Source organism: Mytilus trossulus, chromosome 14 (assembly GCF_036588685.1).
Source record: "Mytilus trossulus isolate FHL-02 chromosome 14, PNRI_Mtr1.1.1.hap1, whole genome shotgun sequence".
Classification (NCBI taxonomy): domain Eukaryota; kingdom Metazoa; phylum Mollusca; class Bivalvia; order Mytilida; family Mytilidae; genus Mytilus; species Mytilus trossulus.
In genome coordinates this window covers 28920281-28942618 of record NC_086386.1, presented here as the reverse complement: position 1 = coordinate 28942618, position 22338 = coordinate 28920281, and the positions used below count along the sequence as shown (strand labels likewise).

At 32.6% G+C, this 22338-nt stretch overlaps 1 protein-coding gene across 1 annotated transcript in view; it reads right to left on the bottom strand.

Moving 5' to 3' along the window:
- Nucleotides 1-3318: 3318 nt before the first annotated feature.
- LOC134697643 (cytosolic phospholipase A2-like) overlaps nucleotides 3319-22338 on the bottom strand; it is a 204509-nt gene continuing 185489 nt past the window's right edge. The window contains exons 13-18 of the mRNA XM_063559926.1: nucleotides 18249-18296; nucleotides 12016-12034; nucleotides 7691-7815; nucleotides 4946-5163; nucleotides 3961-4147; nucleotides 3319-3341 (exon numbers count right to left, since the gene is read on the bottom strand). Of these exons, the coding sequence (XP_063415996.1) occupies nucleotides 3319-3341; nucleotides 3961-4147; nucleotides 4946-5163; nucleotides 7691-7815; nucleotides 12016-12034; nucleotides 18249-18296 (620 nt within the window). The remainder of the gene's footprint in view (nucleotides 3342-3960; nucleotides 4148-4945; nucleotides 5164-7690; nucleotides 7816-12015; nucleotides 12035-18248; nucleotides 18297-22338) is intronic.

Genomic DNA, 22338 nt, shown 5'->3' with positions numbered 1-22338 from the left:
ATGTGAAACAATTCAAACGAAAAAACTAACGGCCTTATTTATGTAAAAATGAACGAAAAACAAATATGTAACACATAAACAAACGGTAGTATATTGAGAGACTTCTAGGCTTGATTATTGAACGAAAAAACATCATCAAGATAACGGTAGGTAGATATGAATGTATGAACCATATGTACCAATGACAATGTAGTGTCTTAACTGATTTTGGTGCAAAACTTCGATTCATAGCATTACAGGAAACACTCTACTATGTTAGGGATGCAATTAGTGTCCATACGAACATACTACCGGTCTATACAAATTATCGCCGAAACGTACATATATGGTGTCCAGGAGAAAAGTACAGCTTCAATCGTATCTTCACATTTCAAGTTAGTGTATTTATCATTCCTTCCTTCTCCATTACAGAAAAAGGTTTTCAACGAATTACAACAAATAAATTGCAATGAAATTTTCCAAAAGACCAATTAATCAAATCTTGATACTTTTTTTTATAAGATTGTATGAAAGTGTAGTGAAGAGAGTACAACATTTTATGATAACTGTCAGCAGAATTAACAGGACCATCAAAATCACGTATTTTATCTAAAATTTAAAAAAAAATTGAAACATTCCACAAATAATTAATACCATTATTTATTTTCAGCTTAATTACAAAAGTTGATATCAAGTTCAAGGAGGGAGGTAGTAAGAAGTACTGACAGATTTAACACTTACTAGATCAGTTAATGCGAAGATAACATTTAATTTGAATGGTTGTTTGTGTTATTTAGGTAACCAGTACATAATCGGGAAGAGGCTTTAAGAATGGTAGGTGCAGTGAAATGCTTGTTTATTATTTTACTCTCTGTGGAACGTACGAACCTAAATGAAGAAGACTTGATAATTTCAATTTGGAGAACGTTTGTGTAGTTTATGCGTCACACAATCAGTACATTATTGGCTGCTTTGTCTGCCGGTACGAACGCTATTCAAAATCAAACACAAAACTCTGTCTGCTTCGGTTTTACGTCTTATTTTGTCAATATAACAAAACTAAAAATATCTGTTATACAAGTGGGATGATTATTTAGCTATAATATCGCGTTTAACGCAAATAAAAATTTCAATCCTGATATACCGTTGATAGATAGTATTTGTTTTATCACTTTTAATGAATTTATAAAATTCCCTTAACCCTTAAACACTAACTATGTAGAGGCAAACCATTTTTTGGGCGAACTATTATACATATATTCATCTACCATTTTGTAAAATTATTTTACACAATGTTCAACTATTCAAACTGCTAACTAGTTAGTGTTATCATTGAAGAATCTTTCTTATATTTTATCAAATAACTCCTCCACACAATGTTCAACTATTCAAACTGCTAACTAGTTAGTGTTATCATTGAAGAATCTTTCTTATATTTTATCAAATAACTCCTCCGCTAAAAAAAGACGTTATAATAAAAGCAATTTCAGCTGGACCTGTTGGTCAATAATTGTTGGTTCCTTATTCGGAATGGGCGAAGTGCTGGGGGATAAATTAAAGAAATAAATTCTTGTGATTTTTAATATTATTGGTATTAGTAAACAACGATTACAGTGATTGTGTTAGTTCAGTGTAATATCTATTTTTACTTTTCTATATAACAGCCTTCAATATGATTAGTATTATGTTATTTCACGAGTTATGTTCTGTTATATTGTACTATAAAACATAGAGGAGTTATTAAATACACAGTTATAGTTCTTGAAAGGTTGACGACTACTTGGTTAGTCTGCTGGCTCATCGCGACTTTTTTTCATTGCTTTTGCAATCTCTTCTTCTATCTTGTCTTTTTTATTTTCGACGATAGTTTTCATCAGGTTGCTAAGCCGATCAAACTCTTCATTAGAATACCAAAATTTATATGTTGAATAAGCATGCCAGTACATTTGATCTACTTTTGGTTCACCTAAAAAGGGAAAGATTTTGTAAGCAAATAATTGTCTAAAATAAAGACCTAATTATTTCTGAACATCAGAATAATATGTTTACATGAAATCCAAAAACAAAACTTTGTTGGGAGAAAGATAAAAAGTTTGCAATATCATTTAGCTTTACTTCCCGCTATATAGATGATGTTCCCTCACTTAATAAAGCAAAATTTGGTGACTATGTTGTAAGCGTATATCCTATCGAACTAGAGATAAAAGAGGCACGAACGATACCAAGGAGACAGTCAAACTCATAAATCGCAAATCAACTGACAATGCCATGGCTGAATACGAAAAAGACAAACAGACAAATAATAGTACAGATGACACAACATAGAAAACTAAAGAATAAGCAACACGAACCCCACCAAAAACTAGGGTTCATCTCAGGTGCTCGGGAAGGGTAAGCTGATCCTGCTCCAGTCGTATGATAAGTATGCCTCATATCTTGACATGCATCAAGAAATTGACAATTAAGGTCGATTGCAAATTAAAACTTTACGACAAAACATATGATTTCAGCTTCTTAACTGTGAACTTTTCTTTTGTATGTAACAATACTTCAGCAGCGCATGTATGCGGAGTTTATATCTCCCAATTGATACGATATCCTCGTGCTTGTATTTCCTATCATGATTTCATTGATAGACCGTAGCTGCTCACAAAAAATATATTAAACTAAGAGTTCCAAATGGTGAAATTGAAATCATCCCTTCGTAAACTTTACAGACGCCATCACGAGTTGGTTGACCGTTATGAAATATCCGTTTCACAGATGATATCGGATAAGATCTTTATATCGTAAATCCCCATTCCCTTTTCCCGAATGTGACCTTCCTAATTAAGAAAAAATGCTGGGTTTATAATAATGCTTTCAATACGACTGGTGCAACATATAGTGCCGGATCTGCTCACCATCCGGAACACATGTGATCACCCCCAGTTTTTGGTGGGTACGTGCTGCTTAGTCGTTATATTTTCTATGTTGTGTCTTGTGTACTATTATTTGTGACGTCGGTTTGTCTTTTTATTTTAAAGCAATGACGTTGTCAGTTGGTTTTCGATCTTTAAATTTCAATGCCCTCTGCTATCCTTTGCCCCTCTTTTACACCTTAATATATGTAATATGCAGAGTTATAGCGATATTGATTTTAACAAAATATGTAATGGAATGAAGTAAAAAAAAAAACCAGAACTCCGATGAAAAATCTAAACGCAAAATACCTAAGTAAACGCAAAACAAAAGATCAAACACATCAACAAATGGATAACATATGAATATGAATTTTAAATGTATGACAAAAAGGCAACTAAAGTATTTAGTTGAAGGAGAAATTACATTTGTAGGTGCCTACTTTGCATTGAACACAAAATCTACAAAAAAAAAAGCCAAGTATTATAGTTTAATCTTGTCTTATGACTTAAACTTCCGTTATAACAGCTTTTATTGTAAGAAACTTTTTGAGAAAATTGTAAAATAATCTTTATTAGAAACTTGTAGAAGAACCTTTCATAAGAAACTTTTGTAAGAACTATTCGTTGTGATGTATTTGTAAATAAGGGATCAATTACTTTTGAAGTTTAACAAATCTTTCAATGTGTTAGATACATTTCATTTTTGGTGGTCCTTTAAATTTGGTTGACTTTTCGATTGTAAACACTATTCTTCCACACGATATTATCAAATATGATGACATTTTGTGTTTGTTTAATCAAATCATTGAAATATCTGAACTTACTGTCTACTTTGAGCGGTCACAAATACCTACATTGTAACCTCGACACAAAATGTTTGTGGTTTTGAAAAGTTAGGAGATTATAATTTTGTGGTTATATGTTGGTTGTTAGTGATAACATTTGTTTAACGTTTACTGGTTTGTATTTAAGGTTTCGGTTTGCCTCGTTTGATTTGTTGTTATACACTATCACATACCACATCTTTTATATTTACTAATTTTCCGTCATATATTTTTCAAATTTCAAACAAACTTACATTTTTCGCGGGTTTCGTTTTGATCTTTATCGTACATCACGAAATGCATAATAGTTGGTGCCTTGTTCAATTCATCTCGAAAAACATACAAGGTATCAATAGGTCCTGTCTTGTATGTATCTATCATCGATAGGTCTGGAAATGGAATGTTTCTGCACTTTGCCCATTTCTCAGCCTTTCGCAATTCCTTTCAGAAATATAATCGGATCAATATAGTTCAACAATCACAAAGCAACTCTAATGCAAAGAGCGACTCTACAACCGTAAACGATAAATACAATAGTAGCAATAATACGTATGATAATTAAAATCAAATAATTAAAAGATAGCTGTTTCACTTATATGATGACTTTCCACAACTATTTGTATTAGGTTTATGTTAAACTGCGTTCTGTAATATGCGTCGGGACAAAGCAATATCCTGTGTAACACTTAGATATATTTATCAATTATAAACTATTGACGTGTCAATACGTTATATATATGGACCTGGAAGAAGTCCGAGGTTCAATATAATCTAGAAGGTCCATATATAACGTATTGACTGAGTGAGAATTTATATGTTATACATGTATATCAAAGCGTAGGTTTGAAACCGATGTTGCTATTTTTGGAAATAATTTGACAATATGTTATTATTTTTAGTAACATGGCGTCAATATCATTTCTGAATATAGTAACGTCGAGTCAATATGTCAAGATAGTGAAAAAGTGCAATATATCGGAAAACACGTGACCATAAAAACAAATGAGAAACAAAAAAAATCAAACCTAATGTACTAGTAATGTGTTAGAAACAGCGCATCATCTTATCATTTGACAGGTCTCAAAACCAAAGTAAGTTTGGGTTCATACTGATAACTTATGATTTTTAAAATTTTTAACTCGAGTACTATTTGAAGACTAAACATGATACCACGACATTTACTCGATTAAATTTTTACATTAAAATATAATTGCTAATTATCATATTTAGTTTTCTCACCGAAAATGGCCATTCAGATAACTTTTCAGTATCAGGAGCGGAATATTCGAAGGAAAGTATAAGATCCATTTTCCTGGCTGGATGAAGTACTATAGGATATGGTGAATTAAATGCGATACCAGCATCAGTTAACATCAATTCTTCGTTGGTCCCATCAATAAATTTCTCCAATTTTATTTGATCTTCATAATTGTACTTCCTAGTCACATCTGTTTTTGCTAGAATAAAACCAGAGTACACACGCTCGAACCGTGCCAAACAGACATTTACCTCTTACAATCAATCAAAACAATAAAATAAAATAGCTGCCCTATTATTGCTATTGGTTTAAATTTATCTTAAAAAATCTCAAGGTCAGACAAACCCCGTAAAACAGACATGTGTATCTTACAATTATCACAATTACAACATACATTAAATGCAGGTGATCTGTTATTATAGTATTCGAAAAACGGACCAGAACACAAAACTTAACATTGTCCAGTACTATGAAAATGATGTTAAGGTCAGATCAAAATCGTTAGTCGTAAATGTGCACCTTGCAATTATTCCATTCACAAAATATAATCAATTAACTGCGTATTGGACGACCTTATGACAGACAGACACATCGTAACATCAGCCATTTATATATCTTCCTTTAGCGATATAATTTTTATTTTACAAATGTTTTACGTCGCCGAAATAGCGACACAACATAAAAAACATGTTATAATAATTGAGGCAAGGCACATGCTAAAACAGATACCAGTAAACAAAATCATGGAAAAGACGTACACGAACACAAAGAATATCAATAAAATAAAATTGATATATTGATTGGCGTTTAACGCTACATTCAACACTAATGTGCTATTTCTTGGCGGTTACTTTTTTTATGCAGGAAGCCGGACCGCCCGAAGAGAACCACCGACCTGTGGTAGGAAAAATAACAATTATAGTCAATTTAAAATTGAGTCGATCGCACCTATCTCGTGCGGGATTTGAACGAACAACCTCAGTGTTGACAGATAAGTGTCACAGAAGTTCGACTTATTAAACAACTCAGGGCACCGTTTAAATAAATCTTGGCAACACGACGGGATTACGAGGTCTTCACGAAGTCGTGTTGCCATCTTAAGACCTTCGGGTAGCTTCGTGATTCATTCGTGTAGACATCGTAATGTCAAAACTGCCCGATGGAAACGATAGAAACACGAATGCAATACGATGTTCAAAGATGCATTCCCGGTGACATTACGATGGTGAGGATGGTGATACGAACTCAATACAAACCCTGAACATCGGACGCACCTTCGGGGATTTTTTAACATGTTAAAAAATTTAGAACCCTTCCCGAAGTTGTCCCCGAAGGCTAGAAAAAGTGGCCGATGGTTCTACGGTGGTTAAAGATGGCAATACGAATAGCCCGATTTGGATACGATCAGTCCCGATTTTCAAAATTTCCATAATCGTGTTGCCATCGGCGTAAAAATCGGGACAGTGTGACGCGGGCATTAACAAGCACAAATCCGACCAAGATTGACATTCTGTAACACAAAAATGAAGAGGGGATTGAAAAGACAAAATTTTAAAACTACCAATGTATCGATTTCATTTCCAGTGGACTGTTTCACAACATGGAAGAAAACTAAAGACTTAGCAACATGAACCTTATCAAAAACTGGAAGTGGTCTCATGTGCTAGGGGGGGGGGGGTAGTAAGTATATCATGCTCCATATGTGGCACTCCTGTTGCTCATGTTATCATAAACCCAGTAAATAGTCTAATTCGGTTCGTCGCATTCGTGAAAAGAGAAGGGAATTGTAGTTACGTCTTAAGGAACATATCTGGTATCATCTGTGAAACAGTTATTCCATACCGGTTAACCAACTCGTGATGGCGTGAGTAAAATGTACGAAGAAATGATATCAACTTCACCATTTTAGCTCTTAAAAAGACATAAACTACCAAACTGTGCAAGTAGCACAGTAACATTTTGCCTTTGTCATATGATTTTCGCAGTTAATCAGTAGTTGATACCAAGGCATTTTCCTGAGGGCAATCGTTACACTATCATTAAAGAATTCTTCATTACTCATAAACATTATCATCATTGTGATTATTATCAACTCAAGGTAAAAAGTTAAATTTTAAGTTTTTCAAATGGCATTACGGATCCATAGCATTACAGACATTATGATCTTGTTCATGGGGAGGAATTGATACAAATATGAATACCTATTACTTGTCGATAAACTGTATTATACATATAGATTTTTTTTAGCTTAATTACCTCATCCTAGCTTGTTGTGTAAGTTATTCCAAACATGGTCATTAGTTTCCTCGTTTGAACTGTTTTATATTGTCATTTAGGGGCCTTTAATAGCTGACTATGCGGTATGGGCTTTGCTTATTGTTGTAGGCCGTACAGTTACCTATAGTTGTTAATTTCTGTGTCATTTTGGTCTCTTGTGGAGACTTGTCTCATTGGCAATCATACCACATCTTTTTTTTATATTCAACTATTGAAATGTTTAATGCATGACCAGCTGGCAATTCAAAAGAACGAACAATTCTTTGCATAGGAGAGTATAAATTCCATCAATACATTTACCCATAACAGGGACTCGTTTTCTTTAAAGGACACCTTTAACCCTGAAAATTGACCTACTCTTTATGGAGTATAAACTTAATCAGACAGATTTCAATTTTGAAAGATTTCATCTCTAAAAGATATACAAATCAAAAGTAAAATTATATTACCTTCAGGCAATTTCTGAATGTCAGATACACCATACAACCAGTTTGGTATTTTCCCAACACACATGTTCTCGAAATTATCCATTGTAATTGTCTTTATAAAAGAAACCCATTTGTTATTCCTGCAACTATACAAAGTTATAATTCATGATTAGAAAGAAAAGTGTATTTTACATGAAAATGAAATTAAAATTCCTAAAATATATAATTATAAAGTGTTTGATTGAGTTATTATATTACAATACTGTAACTCAAATATATTTATTTCAGTTAACTTTTCAGATAACAAATCAAAGATAGGCATATCATATTTGTACTTTTCTGCAATTACCTTCATCATGACCAAAATGTCAAAATTATTCTTAACAAAGACATATCAGATTTGGATAGATTAAAACAAAAAAAAATCTACGATATTTAAATACTTGTTTTGATTTAACTTTTTGGTTTGAAATATTTTAAAAATCAATTGAATCGAGTAAGAAGTGTTTTTGTTTACAATCACATACAATTGAATATCGAAATGGGGAATGCACCAAAGAGACAATAACCCAACCAAACAGCAGAAAACAAGTAAAGGCCACCAATGGGTCCTTAACACAGCAAGCAAATCATGTACTCGGAGGTGGACTTCAGCTGTCCTCTTAAACGATGTTTACTAATGCAGCGAAAATAGACGTCACACTTAACTCCGAAAATTAAATGCGTATTGTGGTGTTATTGTAAAAATTATGCCTTAACAATGATTTTAGGTCAATGTCTCAGTGTTCCTCTTAAAACATAATTTATTTTGAATAGCCTTGCTATATCTGTTAGCATATTGATAGTGTTCTTCTTTTCATCATGACCATATTGGTGTTTTTCCTGGACGGGCTCTTGATTCGAGTTCGGGAGGTCTTTGTTTCTATTCCAAGCTGGGTCAAACTAAAAAATAATCTTATTATTTGCTGCGTTGCTGCTAACTACGCGGTATATCGAAGTGAGAACAAAGACTAGTCGGACGAAGTCAGAATAATGTTTTCGGGTGCAGTGACATCTCTTCCTAAGGACTGTTACTAAGTGCACTAGCACTTTATAAATATATCGCAAATACTGCTTGTCTTATGTGGCGCTCTGAAATTACGCGATGTGTTGTTATTATTACTTAGTCATATTAGTGATAATTTGACATAGCATTACATGAGTTTGACTTGGTGTATTGATATAACTCCATATGGTATCGACATTACCAAATAATCGTTTGATATAACTAAAAATTTGGTCTAGTCATTACTTAATGCTGTTTTGATATAACGTACTAAATATGGTGTCGTCATTGCTAATTGATCTACTGATATTACAAAATATTGTATTATCATTACGAAATGATCTTTTGAAATCACTAGATATGATAACTTCATTACTTGATAATCTTTTGATATTACTAAATACGGTATCGTCATTTTCAAATCATGTTTTAATAATCGTCTTTATCATATTTTGATATTACATGATATCATTGTGTACTGCTTTGATACGGTATTGTAATTGCCAAATATTAGTTTATTAATATGGTTGTAATTTATTAATGCGTTTGTGTTATTAATCCATGTGGGTTATGCATTGCTTTATGTGTGTGTGTGTGTTGGTGTGTTTTGGTGTGTACGCTAGTGTAAGAAATATAGTTGCTTCATTTCACATAACAGTGGGGTTTTGTTATTTATTATATTGTTTCGTGACTTGTCAATTCGAAATACAACTAGCTATTTCAATTCAATTTGATATAGACTTAAATCGATGTGGTTTTAATAATCATTTATGTGGGTTTGAAATTTTTTGAGTAATGACAAATGACACTTAGTAATGACAATACCAATTTAAGTAATATCAAAACACCAATAAGTGATGTAGATACCATATTTCGCGATATCAAATCATCGATTATTAATGCGATACCATATCAAGTAATTACAAGAGATTATGTAGCAACGACGATATCATATTCAATAATATCAAAACATCATTAGGTAATGACCATACCATATTACTTTAGTAATTAAACTATATATCATTTAGTAATGACGATAATATATTTAGCTATATCAAAAGGTCATATAGTAATCTTAATTCCTTTTTTTAGCAATATCAAAGCATAATTAATTATAACGATACCATATTTAGTAATATCAAAAGATCATTTAGTAATAACAATGCCATATTGAGTGATATCAAAACATTGTTAACTAATGTAAATTTCATATCATGTAATGGCAAGTTATCATCGAGTTAGTCTAAAACAACATAACGTTATGTGAGAGCAGTACATCAGACATGCGTGGTGCTCCATGAAAATATGCACATCCTCCTGAGATTAGAAAAAAAAATATTTGATAAATAGCTTGCTGTTTAATCCATGTCGCGCAACTTTGATGCGCACCCTTTATCGCATACCATTTATCACACCCCTAATTTTTTATTTTTTTTATACATAGTAATTTTTTATTTTTTTTGGCTTAAGAAAAATTTTCCTCAAAATAGGTCAATCTTTTGAATGACGTCATTGTTTGGTATGTGACATCACGAACGTCAAGTTTTCATATTTTATGTGACGTCACGAACGTCAAGTTTTCGTATTTTGTGGCCGTTATTATATTTATTCAATTTCGAGATATCTTATTTAGTTAAATCTTAATTATTAATAGAGATATCTTATAAACTAATAGAGATATCTTATATATTAAAAGAGATATCTTATATACAAATAGAGATATCTTAAATATTAAATAAGATATCTTATTAAAATGTTTATAAAGATATCTTATTAAATATATAAGATATCTTTTATAATGTTAATAATAGAGATATCTTATTTACTTAATAAGATATCTTTAAAAATAATAGAGATATCTTATTTACTTAATAAGATATCTTATAAACTAATAGAGATATCTTATTTACTTTCAAATTAAATAAGATATCTTATAAAAAGTAAAGATATCTTAATACCTAATAAGATATCTTGTTAATTAATAGATATCTTATTAACTTATAGAGATATCTTATTAACTTATAGAGATATCTTATCAACTTATAGATATATCGTTATAAACTTATAGAGATATCTTATAAACTTATAGAGATATCTTATAAACTTATAGAGATATCTTATAAACTAATAGAGATATCTTATACACTTTTAGAGATATCTTATTAACTTATAGAGATATCTTATTTAATTGGTTATAAAGATATCTTATTTAATATATAAGATATCTCCATAAGTTTATAAGATATCTCTATTAGTTTATAAGATATCTCTATTAATTAATAAGATATCTCTATTAATTAATAAGATATCTTATAAAGTATGTATTTTAAAGATATCTTTATAAAGAAGTAAGATATCTTATTAATTAATAGAGATATCTTATTAACTTATAGAGATATCTTGTAAACTTATAGAGATATCTTATAAACTAATAGAGATATCTTATTTACTTTCAAATTAAATAAGATATCTTATAAAGATTAAAGATATCTTAATATTTAATAAGATATCTTGTTAAATAAATAAGATATCTTTAAATTTGAATAAATATAAAAACGGCGTGCCATACGTTAAATGCAACTATAAAAAATACAAAATACACAAATAAATACAATACACAAAATATTTTTAAAATAACAGAACGTAAATTGTTAGGTAACCTATGTGCTTCGGATAAGTAATTAAGCAGTTCTATTAAGGCCTTTGAAACAAGACAAAAGTAGAACTAAAGGTAATCAAATGCTATGGATCAGAAAACAGTTCATATAATATAATACTCTTCCGTTGAAATATATGATAAAGCGTAGAATACATGGCAAAATCCGTATCACATGCCATATCACCCTCGACCAATATCATCCCTCGGGGCCCTTGGGCTGATATTGATGTCTCGGCATGATACGACAAATGATACGGATTTTGCCATGTATTATTCTCTATATATAGAGTGGACACATATATTCAATTTTAGCAAACAAAGGATAGCGCAGTTCCAGTTACTGTGTCAATGTCTTTGAATGATCCAGTTTGTAAACCTTCCGTGAGAATGTCATAGGTTCGTTTTTGTAACGGTTAATGGTCACAAGACAATTTGTTTATTTTGATATGTCTGAAATTTGGCCTATAAAGTTTAATATCAACAATATAATTTCAGAAACACAGAAATCGAAGACTATATACTTGACATAGCATTGAATAGACATTTGCGATTGCATTAAATCAAGGAATAGTAATTGTCCTGCAATAACAGTTACGAAAATTTGAAAATAAACCTGACACATAATTTTCTATCTTATCATACCAGCAACAACGTCCTGTGCCTGAAAAACAAAATTATTAAAACGTGAATACCAATGAATTAATAGAGGAAGTGAAGTCGTTTTTTAAAAAGCGTAAGCATGTGGATGATGAATGTGTGTTCATATTTTGAAGGCATTTTCTAAATTCGACATTTTGTTTCGACATTGTACATATTTAATAATATTTTTCAGGCCTTTAATAAAATCAAATTTAAAGTATTCTATTTTTACGCACATCAAAACTATTCATACGGATCATATGGCTTCTTTCCTTAGGCATTGTCCATTCACTTTCACTATTTAAGGTGGTACCCAACACCTTCATCAAAATTAATTTGGCACGTTTAAATTTCATAAAATATAAAGGTTTCAAAACATTTGAACCTACCATTTTATCAGACAAAAATACACTGGTTGTATAGCAGTTTGACACATACTAACTTTGATAAGTGAGAAGCTTAATATTCCCTTAACAACACAACGTCATTAAAACGTTCAACTGATTTTACAGAGTTATCTCCCTGTTATGTTATGTACCACCTTTATATAAACTCCGCTGAAAAGTATCTGATGTTTTCAACCTCAAGTGTCCGACAATTGTTATTCGCTATAATGTGGCCCCTTTGGACAATACGGCTGCGCTTGCACCTTAATATTTACTCTGAGTACAAAAAAACATGTGCATCTGAAAATGGTTTTAAGGTAAAGCATGCTCTAGATAAATAAAAGTTGAACGCCTTATATGATTTATAAAATGTAAATAAATGCAACAGTAGTATACCGCTGTTCAAAACTCGTAAATATATAGGAAAAAAAATAAAAATTGTGGTAACAAACTTAAACTCAGGAAAACGCATCAAATATAAGAGGAGAACAACGACACAACATTAAAATGTAACACACACAGAAACGGACTAAGCATTAGACAAAATCCGTTGAGAACTTAACTAGCTCGATTTTGCAGTGCATTTCTTTTCGTCCCTGCAGAAGATACTAAATAAGGAAACAACAGTTCGGCTCTCCTTGATATGGTCCACCCAGGTACACAGTTTTTAAAATCACCAATTGTTGTCAGTTACATGTATCTATTATCCATCTATTGTTCATGTCAATCAAAACAGTTCACTTCAATCAAAACAGTTCACTTCAATCAAAACAGTTCACTTCAATTATTACGTGTGGGGAAGTTCTCAAACGTCTTTCCCAACTTAGTTTATTTTTGCACTTTCTAGAGGAATGAAAAAAGTGCACTTTAAAATTCTATTAATTTTAGCTAACCTCGCCCAACGGGCTAAATGAGTTTTACTCATCACTTGGCGTCCGTCGTCCATCGTCGTCTTCATCGTTAATTTAAAAAAAATATTCTCCTCTAAAATTACTGGACTAAATTTAACTATACTTGACCACAAACATTATTGATATATCTAGTTAGAAAAATGTGTGCGGTGACCCAGCCAACCAAGCAAGATGGCCGCCATGGCTAAAAAAGAAAATAGGGGTCAAATGTAGATTTTGGCTTATAATTCTGAAACAAAAGCATTTAGAGCAATTCATACATTGGGGTTAAATTGTTTTGCAAGTCAAGATCTATCCCTTATATTTTCAGATGAATCAGACAACAAGTTGTTGGGTTGCTGTCCCTGAATTGGTAATTTTTCAGGAAATTTTACTGTTTTTGGTCATTATTTTGAGTATTATTATAGATAGAGATTAACTGTAAACAACAATAATGTTTTGCAAAGTAAGATCCACAAATAAGTCAACAAGACCAAAATGGTCAATTGTCTCCTTAAGGAGTTTTTGACCTTTATAGTCATTTTTTAATAATTGTCATCAATTTTGTTAGTTTTTGTAAATTTTAACAAAATATTTTCCTCTGTAACTAATGGGCCAAGTTCATTATAGATAGAGATAATTGTAAGAAGCAAGAATGTTCAGTAAAGAAAGATCTACAAACATATCACCATCACTAAAACACAATTTTGTCATTAATCCATCTGTGTCCTATAATATCTTAGATTATTCCGGGAAAATACCATACAAACCTTCGGGATATTGATTATTACGTTACGTCACTATAGCCATTATCACTTGTATATTTGTCAGCTATTATCAAATTGCTATCTGAACCATCAAGTCTTACTCCGATCTGTCAATGGCGACGAGGATAAAAAAAACAAAGAATGAAGTGGTCTTAAGCCATGTTAGCAGCGTAAATAAAGAGAAAATTTACCGGAACACAGAATTTAAAGAAGATAGTGCTAGCTAAAACAAGGAATTAAAATAAGAAACTGATACAATAGAGATTATGGACCGAGGAGAACCGCAGCAGATAATGGTAATAACGGAAACTAGAAATTTACAATCACAACCGTTTATATAGTCGGATGATGGAAAGTATAGAGAAGGAATTTAGATATTTCAGGATAACAGAACCTGCGGATAAAAAGGATGCATTAATCATAAATGGAGGAAAAAATGTATCAAGATTGGAAAGAAGCGTAAGAGATGAAGAAGGAGAAGATGAGTATAAAGTATTAAAGAACAAGTTGAATAAATATTACTTGCCAAAAAAGAACATACATCATACCAGGTATTTATTTTTAAAAATGAAGCCATTTAGAAATGAATAAACAGTTACATATGAAATGAGATTGAGAGAAAAGGTACATGAGTGTGAGTTTGAAGCTACATGTGAAGAAAGAATATTGGAACATTGTATTCAAACCATAACCAATCAGGATTTGATATAGAGGGCTAAAAGAAAAGGATGGAATTTAGATAAATTTGTGGAAAAAAACCAGGACAGATAGAAGACACATGTTTACAGATGAAGGATATGAAAGGAGATAACAGAGACATAAGTAATAGAATCCAAAGCCACATGCCAAGCTATAGGTCACAGGATTTTAAAGACGATATATTTAAACAGAACGGTAGTAATATAACCAAGTCTAATTGTGGTTATTGTGGATTTGAGCATGGTGAGGGGAAAAGAAAAAAACAACATTACAGAGCTGGCAATTTTAGACGAGGAGGAAGAAGTGTGAAGAAAACAACGGAAGATTAAATTGAGACAGATTCGAATACAGATATATCAGATTATGATATAGATGAAGACTATTTTGGAGGAACTCATAATGAAAATACGAAAGGTAAAGACCATACAAGGCATAAGAGACATTGATAAAACAGTGACGGTAAGAATAGACGACGTAGATGTAAAGGTGGAACCTGATTGTGGAGCAGATGTAAATGTAATGGATGAAAATCAATTTGTAAAATTTCAGAGTAAAACATACGGCAATCCAGTTTTAGGAGTAAAATCAAGTTGAGCACACTGCAAAATTCATTACCAATCAAGGGAGAATTTAAAACTACAATAAGAAACAAAACATGTGGCACAGAGACAAAATTTATTGTTGTAAAAGGAAAATCAACTCTTATTGAGCTAGAAATGCTACAGATAAGAGCTGATGGTTCATTTGCAAAGACAAATCACTTGAAGATAAAAGACATCAAGAAAGATGTAATGGTAGTTTCAGAGCAGAGAAGAATAAACATGAATAACCAGATATATTGCATGAATTTGACAGTGTTTTTCAAGGTATTGGAAAAATTAGAGAAAATAAGAATGACATTCAACTATACGTGAAATTTAAAATGAAAACAGGAATTGCACCAGTTGCCTAGAAACCAAGACTTGTTCCTTACTGTCTACAAAAAAAACCCGATTAAACAGTGGCTTGAAGAAAGAGTTAACGCAGATATACTTGAGGAAGTACCTCGAGGAACGCCTGTATGATAATGCTCACCATTGGTTGTTATACCGAAACCCAAATTCAGTAAAGTACTGCACGATTAACTAGAATCTCACATGATAAGAGCCTGCATTGACTTAAGAATACCAAATAAGTTTATGGAAAATCCGAATAACACAAAGCCAAGTTGTTGAAGATTTTGTATACAAGTTTCACAAGTGAAGAGTATTTTCCAAGATGGATTTGAGACAAGGATATCACCAACCTATGTTACACCAAGACTCGAGATCGATTGCAACTTTTAGTACATCATGGGGCAATATGAGACCTAGAAGACTTATATTTGGGGCTAAAGGTTCTGAAAATCTATTTGATGAACAGATGTATAGAATTTTTGGAGATATACCAAACTGTTTATATCGTATCTTCGATTTAAACAGTTAGGTATATCTCTAACACATTAAAACCAACACATAAAAAAGTCAAAGCTGTGAAAAAAGCTAATGCACCAGATTCAACAGAAGCTGTAAGGAGCTTTTTAGGATTGATTGGATACTTGTCAACATTTATACCTAGATATGCATCATTGACCGCACCACTTAGAAAGTTGACACATAAAGAGACACACTTTAAATGGAGAATTGAAGAACGTACATCATTTGAGAACCTCAAAGACAGCATTACCAATGAGAATATCATGGCTTACTTTAATCCAACCAGACCAATTGTACTGCGATGTGAAGCTAGTTTTAATGAAGGATTATCAGCTGGAATATTTCAACACACACCTAGGGGCGCACAGCCAGTACATTATATAAGTCGTACAATGGCAGATACTGAAAAGAGATATAGCCAGACTGAGAAGGACGCATTATCTATAAAATGGGCAAATAACAGATTTAGCATTTACTTACTTGGATCACCAAAATTTTAGATTATTACAGCTCACAAACCATTGATACCGATGTTTAACAAAACATCAATAAAGTTTCCACCACGCATAAAAAATGGGCAATGGACATGCAAGATGAGGGTGACCCATAAGATTTTTTTGTCAAGACATCCTTGACCAGTATCAGTATTTTTGTGATTCGACTTTTTACCAGAAAAAGAAACTGATGAGACTGAGAAGATAACCAAAGCTATAATTGCAAACGAACATGCAGTAGTACTTCAACATTTACAAGAAAAACTGTAAATGACCAACAGTTACAGAAACTGAAACAAAGGATTCTAAAAGGTGATTGGGAACAGAACAAGAAAGACGATGATATATCTCCATTCTATAATATGAAACAATATTGCAGAAGGACTAATTTTTAGACTAAATCAAATAGGTATACATAGTAAGTTACAACAAAGAGTGATAAGAGCTGCACATGGCATTGGACATTTAGGAATGACTAAGACCAAACAGATGTTGCGCGAAAAATATTGGTTTTCCACTATGAATAGCACGGATGAGAAAATTATAGGCAAATTTTACGAATGTCAAGTATCCACAAAACAACATAAACGTGAACCTCTGAAAATGACAGCGATTTATGAGAAACCATGGGAAGTTGAATTAATAGATTTTTATGGACCATATCCCGATGGACATTATAACTTGGTAGCAATAGACAAAAGGACAAGGTACACGCATGCTTTCAAAAATAGAGTAATATAAGTAAACATTACAAAGAGCATAAAAAAGACTGTTATAATTTAATTCATGTATTCAAACTTTATTTTCAAATTTTATTTTACATTAATATTCTTCAGTTTATTCAAAGTTAAGGAAGAATGTAATACTATTCCGGGAAAACACCATACAAACCTTCGGGATATTGATTATTACGTCACGTCGCTACGGCCATATCACTTGTATATTTGTAAACCAATTTTAAATTACTATCTGAACAATCAAGTCTTACTCCGATCTTTACTGTCCTTTATTTAATATTCACATAGACCAAGATGCGTGACACAGGCTCTTATGAGCCCCGAGCTCTAGTTTATTTTTTTTAAACCTAAATTATATTTGAACTTTAATAATCTAGGGCATGCTAGGTCTTACAACTTTTTCAGTTACACAGGTTTGTCTTTACTCATAGTAAATTTTGATATGAAAATGCAGTCATTGTCGCCGGTGGTCCATATAAACCTGTTTTACTGTATTGTATACATTGAAACAGTAAATGTCGTTCTAAACTTGGTGTGACAAGTCTAAATAGTATGGGTTTTCTAATTGTTGAAGGCCGTACGGTTGAATATAATTGCTTGCATCACCTAAATTTGGAATTTTGTTTGATAGTTTTATCATGTGGTACATGACGCGTTACTAAAGGAATTTGTAAAGAATATATTTACTAACAAAAGTGAATTATAGTATATAATCAGTCCATTGGTCATGTTGGTTGTCTTTCTATACGCCTTCTAGCAAGACTTGTCACACATACTATAGAACGACTGTAAATAAAGAAATACCTAACCTTCTGGGTCAGGATTTAACACATCAATGTAAGCACTACCACAAATTCCTGGAAAAGGATAAAATAAAAGAATGAAATATATATATGGACAAGTTGATCATGCTGATTAATGTACATTTAAAAAAAAATATTCCAAACTCTTTACCTCATAAACTAACTATATTTTTTTGCCTATTCTAGTATGTACTGTGTTACAACTCTAGATCCTACTGACTGACGACGAAAGGTAACACTAGGCCACCGAACTCTTTTTTTTGGTTCAGTCTAGATGGGCTTGAGTGCTGGACATAGTGTAGGTGTTGTTGTCTCCTTATCCCAATAACATGAGTTTGAATACCGGTGAGGGCCGAACAAAAATGTGCATCCATAAATTTGCAGAATTAACATTGTTGTGCTGATATTTACAGTATCTTACTAGTAATTATTTTACAAACAAGTCCAAGCAACTGACAACCGTACAATATACATATCCACTTGATCTCAGTGGGAGAATTATATTTCTATGCTGAAAAATGTTTTGTCCCTCAACGAGATTTGAACTAACACCTTTGAAACACTACACACTTATCGCTTAGCCTCATGTTCAGAGCTCTAGACCATTTGACTACATTCGCTATATAAAAATATAACTCCACTAGTCGTTGTGTTATCCTGTCTAGAAATATACATAAGACATGTGTTTTAAGCGTGTGGAGATAACGAAAATGTTGTTATTAAATCGTGTTGACAGATATTTCGGCTCGACAAATGGCCTTCTTTTTGTGTCAAGTTTTAGCAATACTGATACATAATGTATAAGGTGTGAAAACAAATCAGTAATAATACAAGTAAGTTGTGGTCGATTGATTTTAATCCCAAATCCTGAATATAATAATATAAACAAAACACTATAATTCAATATACGTGACTGTGTATATTAACAATAAAAATGAGTGAAAAACAAAACTGTTAGTATTTCTTATTGATGCCGTTTGGGTGATGTACATTAAGTTCCTTTATCCAAAAGCTTTTCCGAACCTGTCGCTGTGCATCACTCCAGTGAATATTCTGTTCAATTACTAGAATTTTCATGCGGTTAAATTCATCAGGTTTGTGACCCGACTGTCTGAAGTGCTGAGAGACTGGAAGAAGTGGCTTCTTAGAGATATCACTCCTATGGCCATTGAAGCTTTTGTGGAAAGGCTGCTTTGACTCACCAACATATTGGAGGCCACACACCGAACATTGCAAAATATCTTATAGTTATTTTCGGTTGCCTTACTGTGAAATGTTAATGAATGCGGCATCTATAGGCAGCATTTGCAGCGTTTTTCTTCACACGAACGACATTCTCCAGAAGAACTTTTATTATCAGAAACTTCAGCCCGCACTAGAAGTTCTGTTTCGTGTGAAGAACAACGCTGCAAATGCTGCCTACAGATGCAGCATTTATCAACATTTCACAGTAAGGCAGTATCTTACATTAATTTGTAGGATCCTTTATTATAGATAATTTAGGAAAGGTAAAACATGGCCACCGGAAGCTTTATTTTTGTAGAGCCCAGGTGGTCGTGTGATCTAACGGGACGGCTGCAGTGCAGGCGATTTGGTGTCACGATATCACAGTAGCATGGGTTCGAATCCCGGCGAGGGAAGAACCTTAAAATTTGCGTCTGCGTCCGCGATGTAGTTGACTTTGTCTATTATCACAACGGCACTTCCCTTGTCTGCTGGTTTTATGACAATATCATCTCGGTTTCTCAGCGATTGTATGTTTTTTTTCTCCTCAGAAGAGGTGTTATGAAACAACGAGTACTTGTTGCTGGCTAGATGTACAACACCCGATTTAATTTTGTCAATAACCACTTCCAGTGTAGCAGATTTGCTGGGCTTTCGAATCCATGAACTCTTCTTTTCAACATGCGGAATATTGATTTCGTCCTCCGTGTTGGACGTGGTTGTGTCTTCCTCATTATCCTCCTCTTTATCCTTGTTACCAAAGTATTCTTTAATTCTGAGGGTTCTGGCAAAGTTATTGAGATCCTCCTCCAGTTTCATATTATCTATGTTACTTGGAGTAGGGCAAACATTCAAACCCTTAGATAAGACTTTAGTTTCATCCTCAGTTAAAGAGACTGTTGACAAATTGACAACTGTGTTGTTTGGATTGGCCGAAATATGATTTTTTCTTCGAAATGTACGGTTGCGAGGCTTTTTTACTAGATTTTTTTGAAGAACTGTCTAAAGGGTGGGTAACTTTCACACCATCACGTTTGAATTTGTTTATCTGCTCGACGTGAAGCTTATGTGATTCAATACGTTTGATATCACTAAGCCGTACTTGAATTTTGTCAAGTTCAAGACCAGATAATAGGTCACGAAATCGGCAGTGCAAGTTATCACTAAGTTTGTATAAATTATTAACTTGATGAATTGCTTCTTGACGTAAAAGTTCCATCAGGATAAAGGAACTGTTGTATAGAATATTGTTCCATCTATGTAAAAATCTGTGTGACTTTTCGCCTGTTGTAAGTGGCGAAGCTTTTAAAACTTACCCTTGGAATAATTCCTTGATCAATGTGCGTTTCTAAATTTGAAATATGATGTTCTGTTTTGATAATTTTGATAGTAAAAGATCTTATTTTCTTAAAATAAATTGAAAATGCATGATGGAATAAGCAGTAAGAATATCGGATCGAGTGAGCACATTCAATGCAAACTACAAAAAAGGTAAAAATATTAAATGACTGAATAAATAGTCAACGATAAATCTTACGGGGCGAAGGATCATATAAACATGATGCAGTACACTACAAAATATAATATATAACAAGTCTGAAAGGGTACAACATCACCAAAAACACAATAAAACAACAATATGGTAGATATTTCAGATAACAGATATCCTTCCTCGGTAATTGCACGATGACAAATGAATCATGTCAATTCAAATTAAGACTCTATCAAAATCTTGAATTTTATACAATTTAAGTGAACGCTGGAACAATTTTAAAATTTCCAAACATACCGCAAAACTACAAAAATATGCAAAAACATAAAAATAGTTATTTACGATGTGAACTGGCACAACTCTAAATTCCCAAAGGTGTTGATAGTTGAGATGTTAAACAATTGCGTAGAAATACAGTCCCAATAAACAGTACTGACCGATCTAAACTGGTATGATATTTAAAATATGACAACAGTAGGGGAGTTGCAACAGAGACTGCGTATTTAAACATCCCAAAAATATAGTAATTTGATGATAAATAAAATTAGTAATAAATTTTTATTAAGGTTAAGCAATAGAACGTGGCTGCGTACTTACACATCATTGCCAAGTGTAATCAAAACTAATATAATTCAAAAATTCCTGAAAAGTGTAAGAGTCCAGTACGGAAATTAGTGATGGTAGGGAAAATGAGTGACTCTTTAATATTTTTCATTAATTCCCTCTGGGGAATTTGTCCTGAGCTTTCTCATCCAAAAACTTTCCCGAGCACTACGATTCAGCCATTCAACAAACGCATGAATGGTCATCGTAGTGACTACACCTGCAAGCCCGACCTCCCCGTAAGTCGTCATTTTAGATCACATGGGCACGCCCAAGCTGATCTTAAAAAACTTACCATCACTATCATAGATCACAACGAGGATTAGTCAAAAGCCGACAGACCTTCTCGGGAAAGGTTTTGGATAAGAAAGCTCAGGACAGTTTCCCCAGAGGGAATTAATGAAAAAACATAGGAGAGTCACTCATTTTCCCTGCCATCACTATTTTCCTGCCATTACTAGTGTCCAGTAACTCCGGCTTCCGTACTGGACTCTCAACCTTTTCAGGAATTTTGAATTATATTAGTGTTGATTACAGTTGGCAAGGATGTGTAAGTACGCAGCCACGTTCTATAATTACTTAACCTAATTAATAAAAAATTATTACTAATTTTATTTATCATCAAATTACTATATTTTTGGGATGTTTAAATACGCAGTCTCTGTTGCAACTCCCCTACTGTTGTCATATTTTAAATATCATACCAGTTTAGATCGATCAGGACTGTTTATTGGGACTGTATTTCTACGCAATTGTTTAACATCTCAACTGTCAACA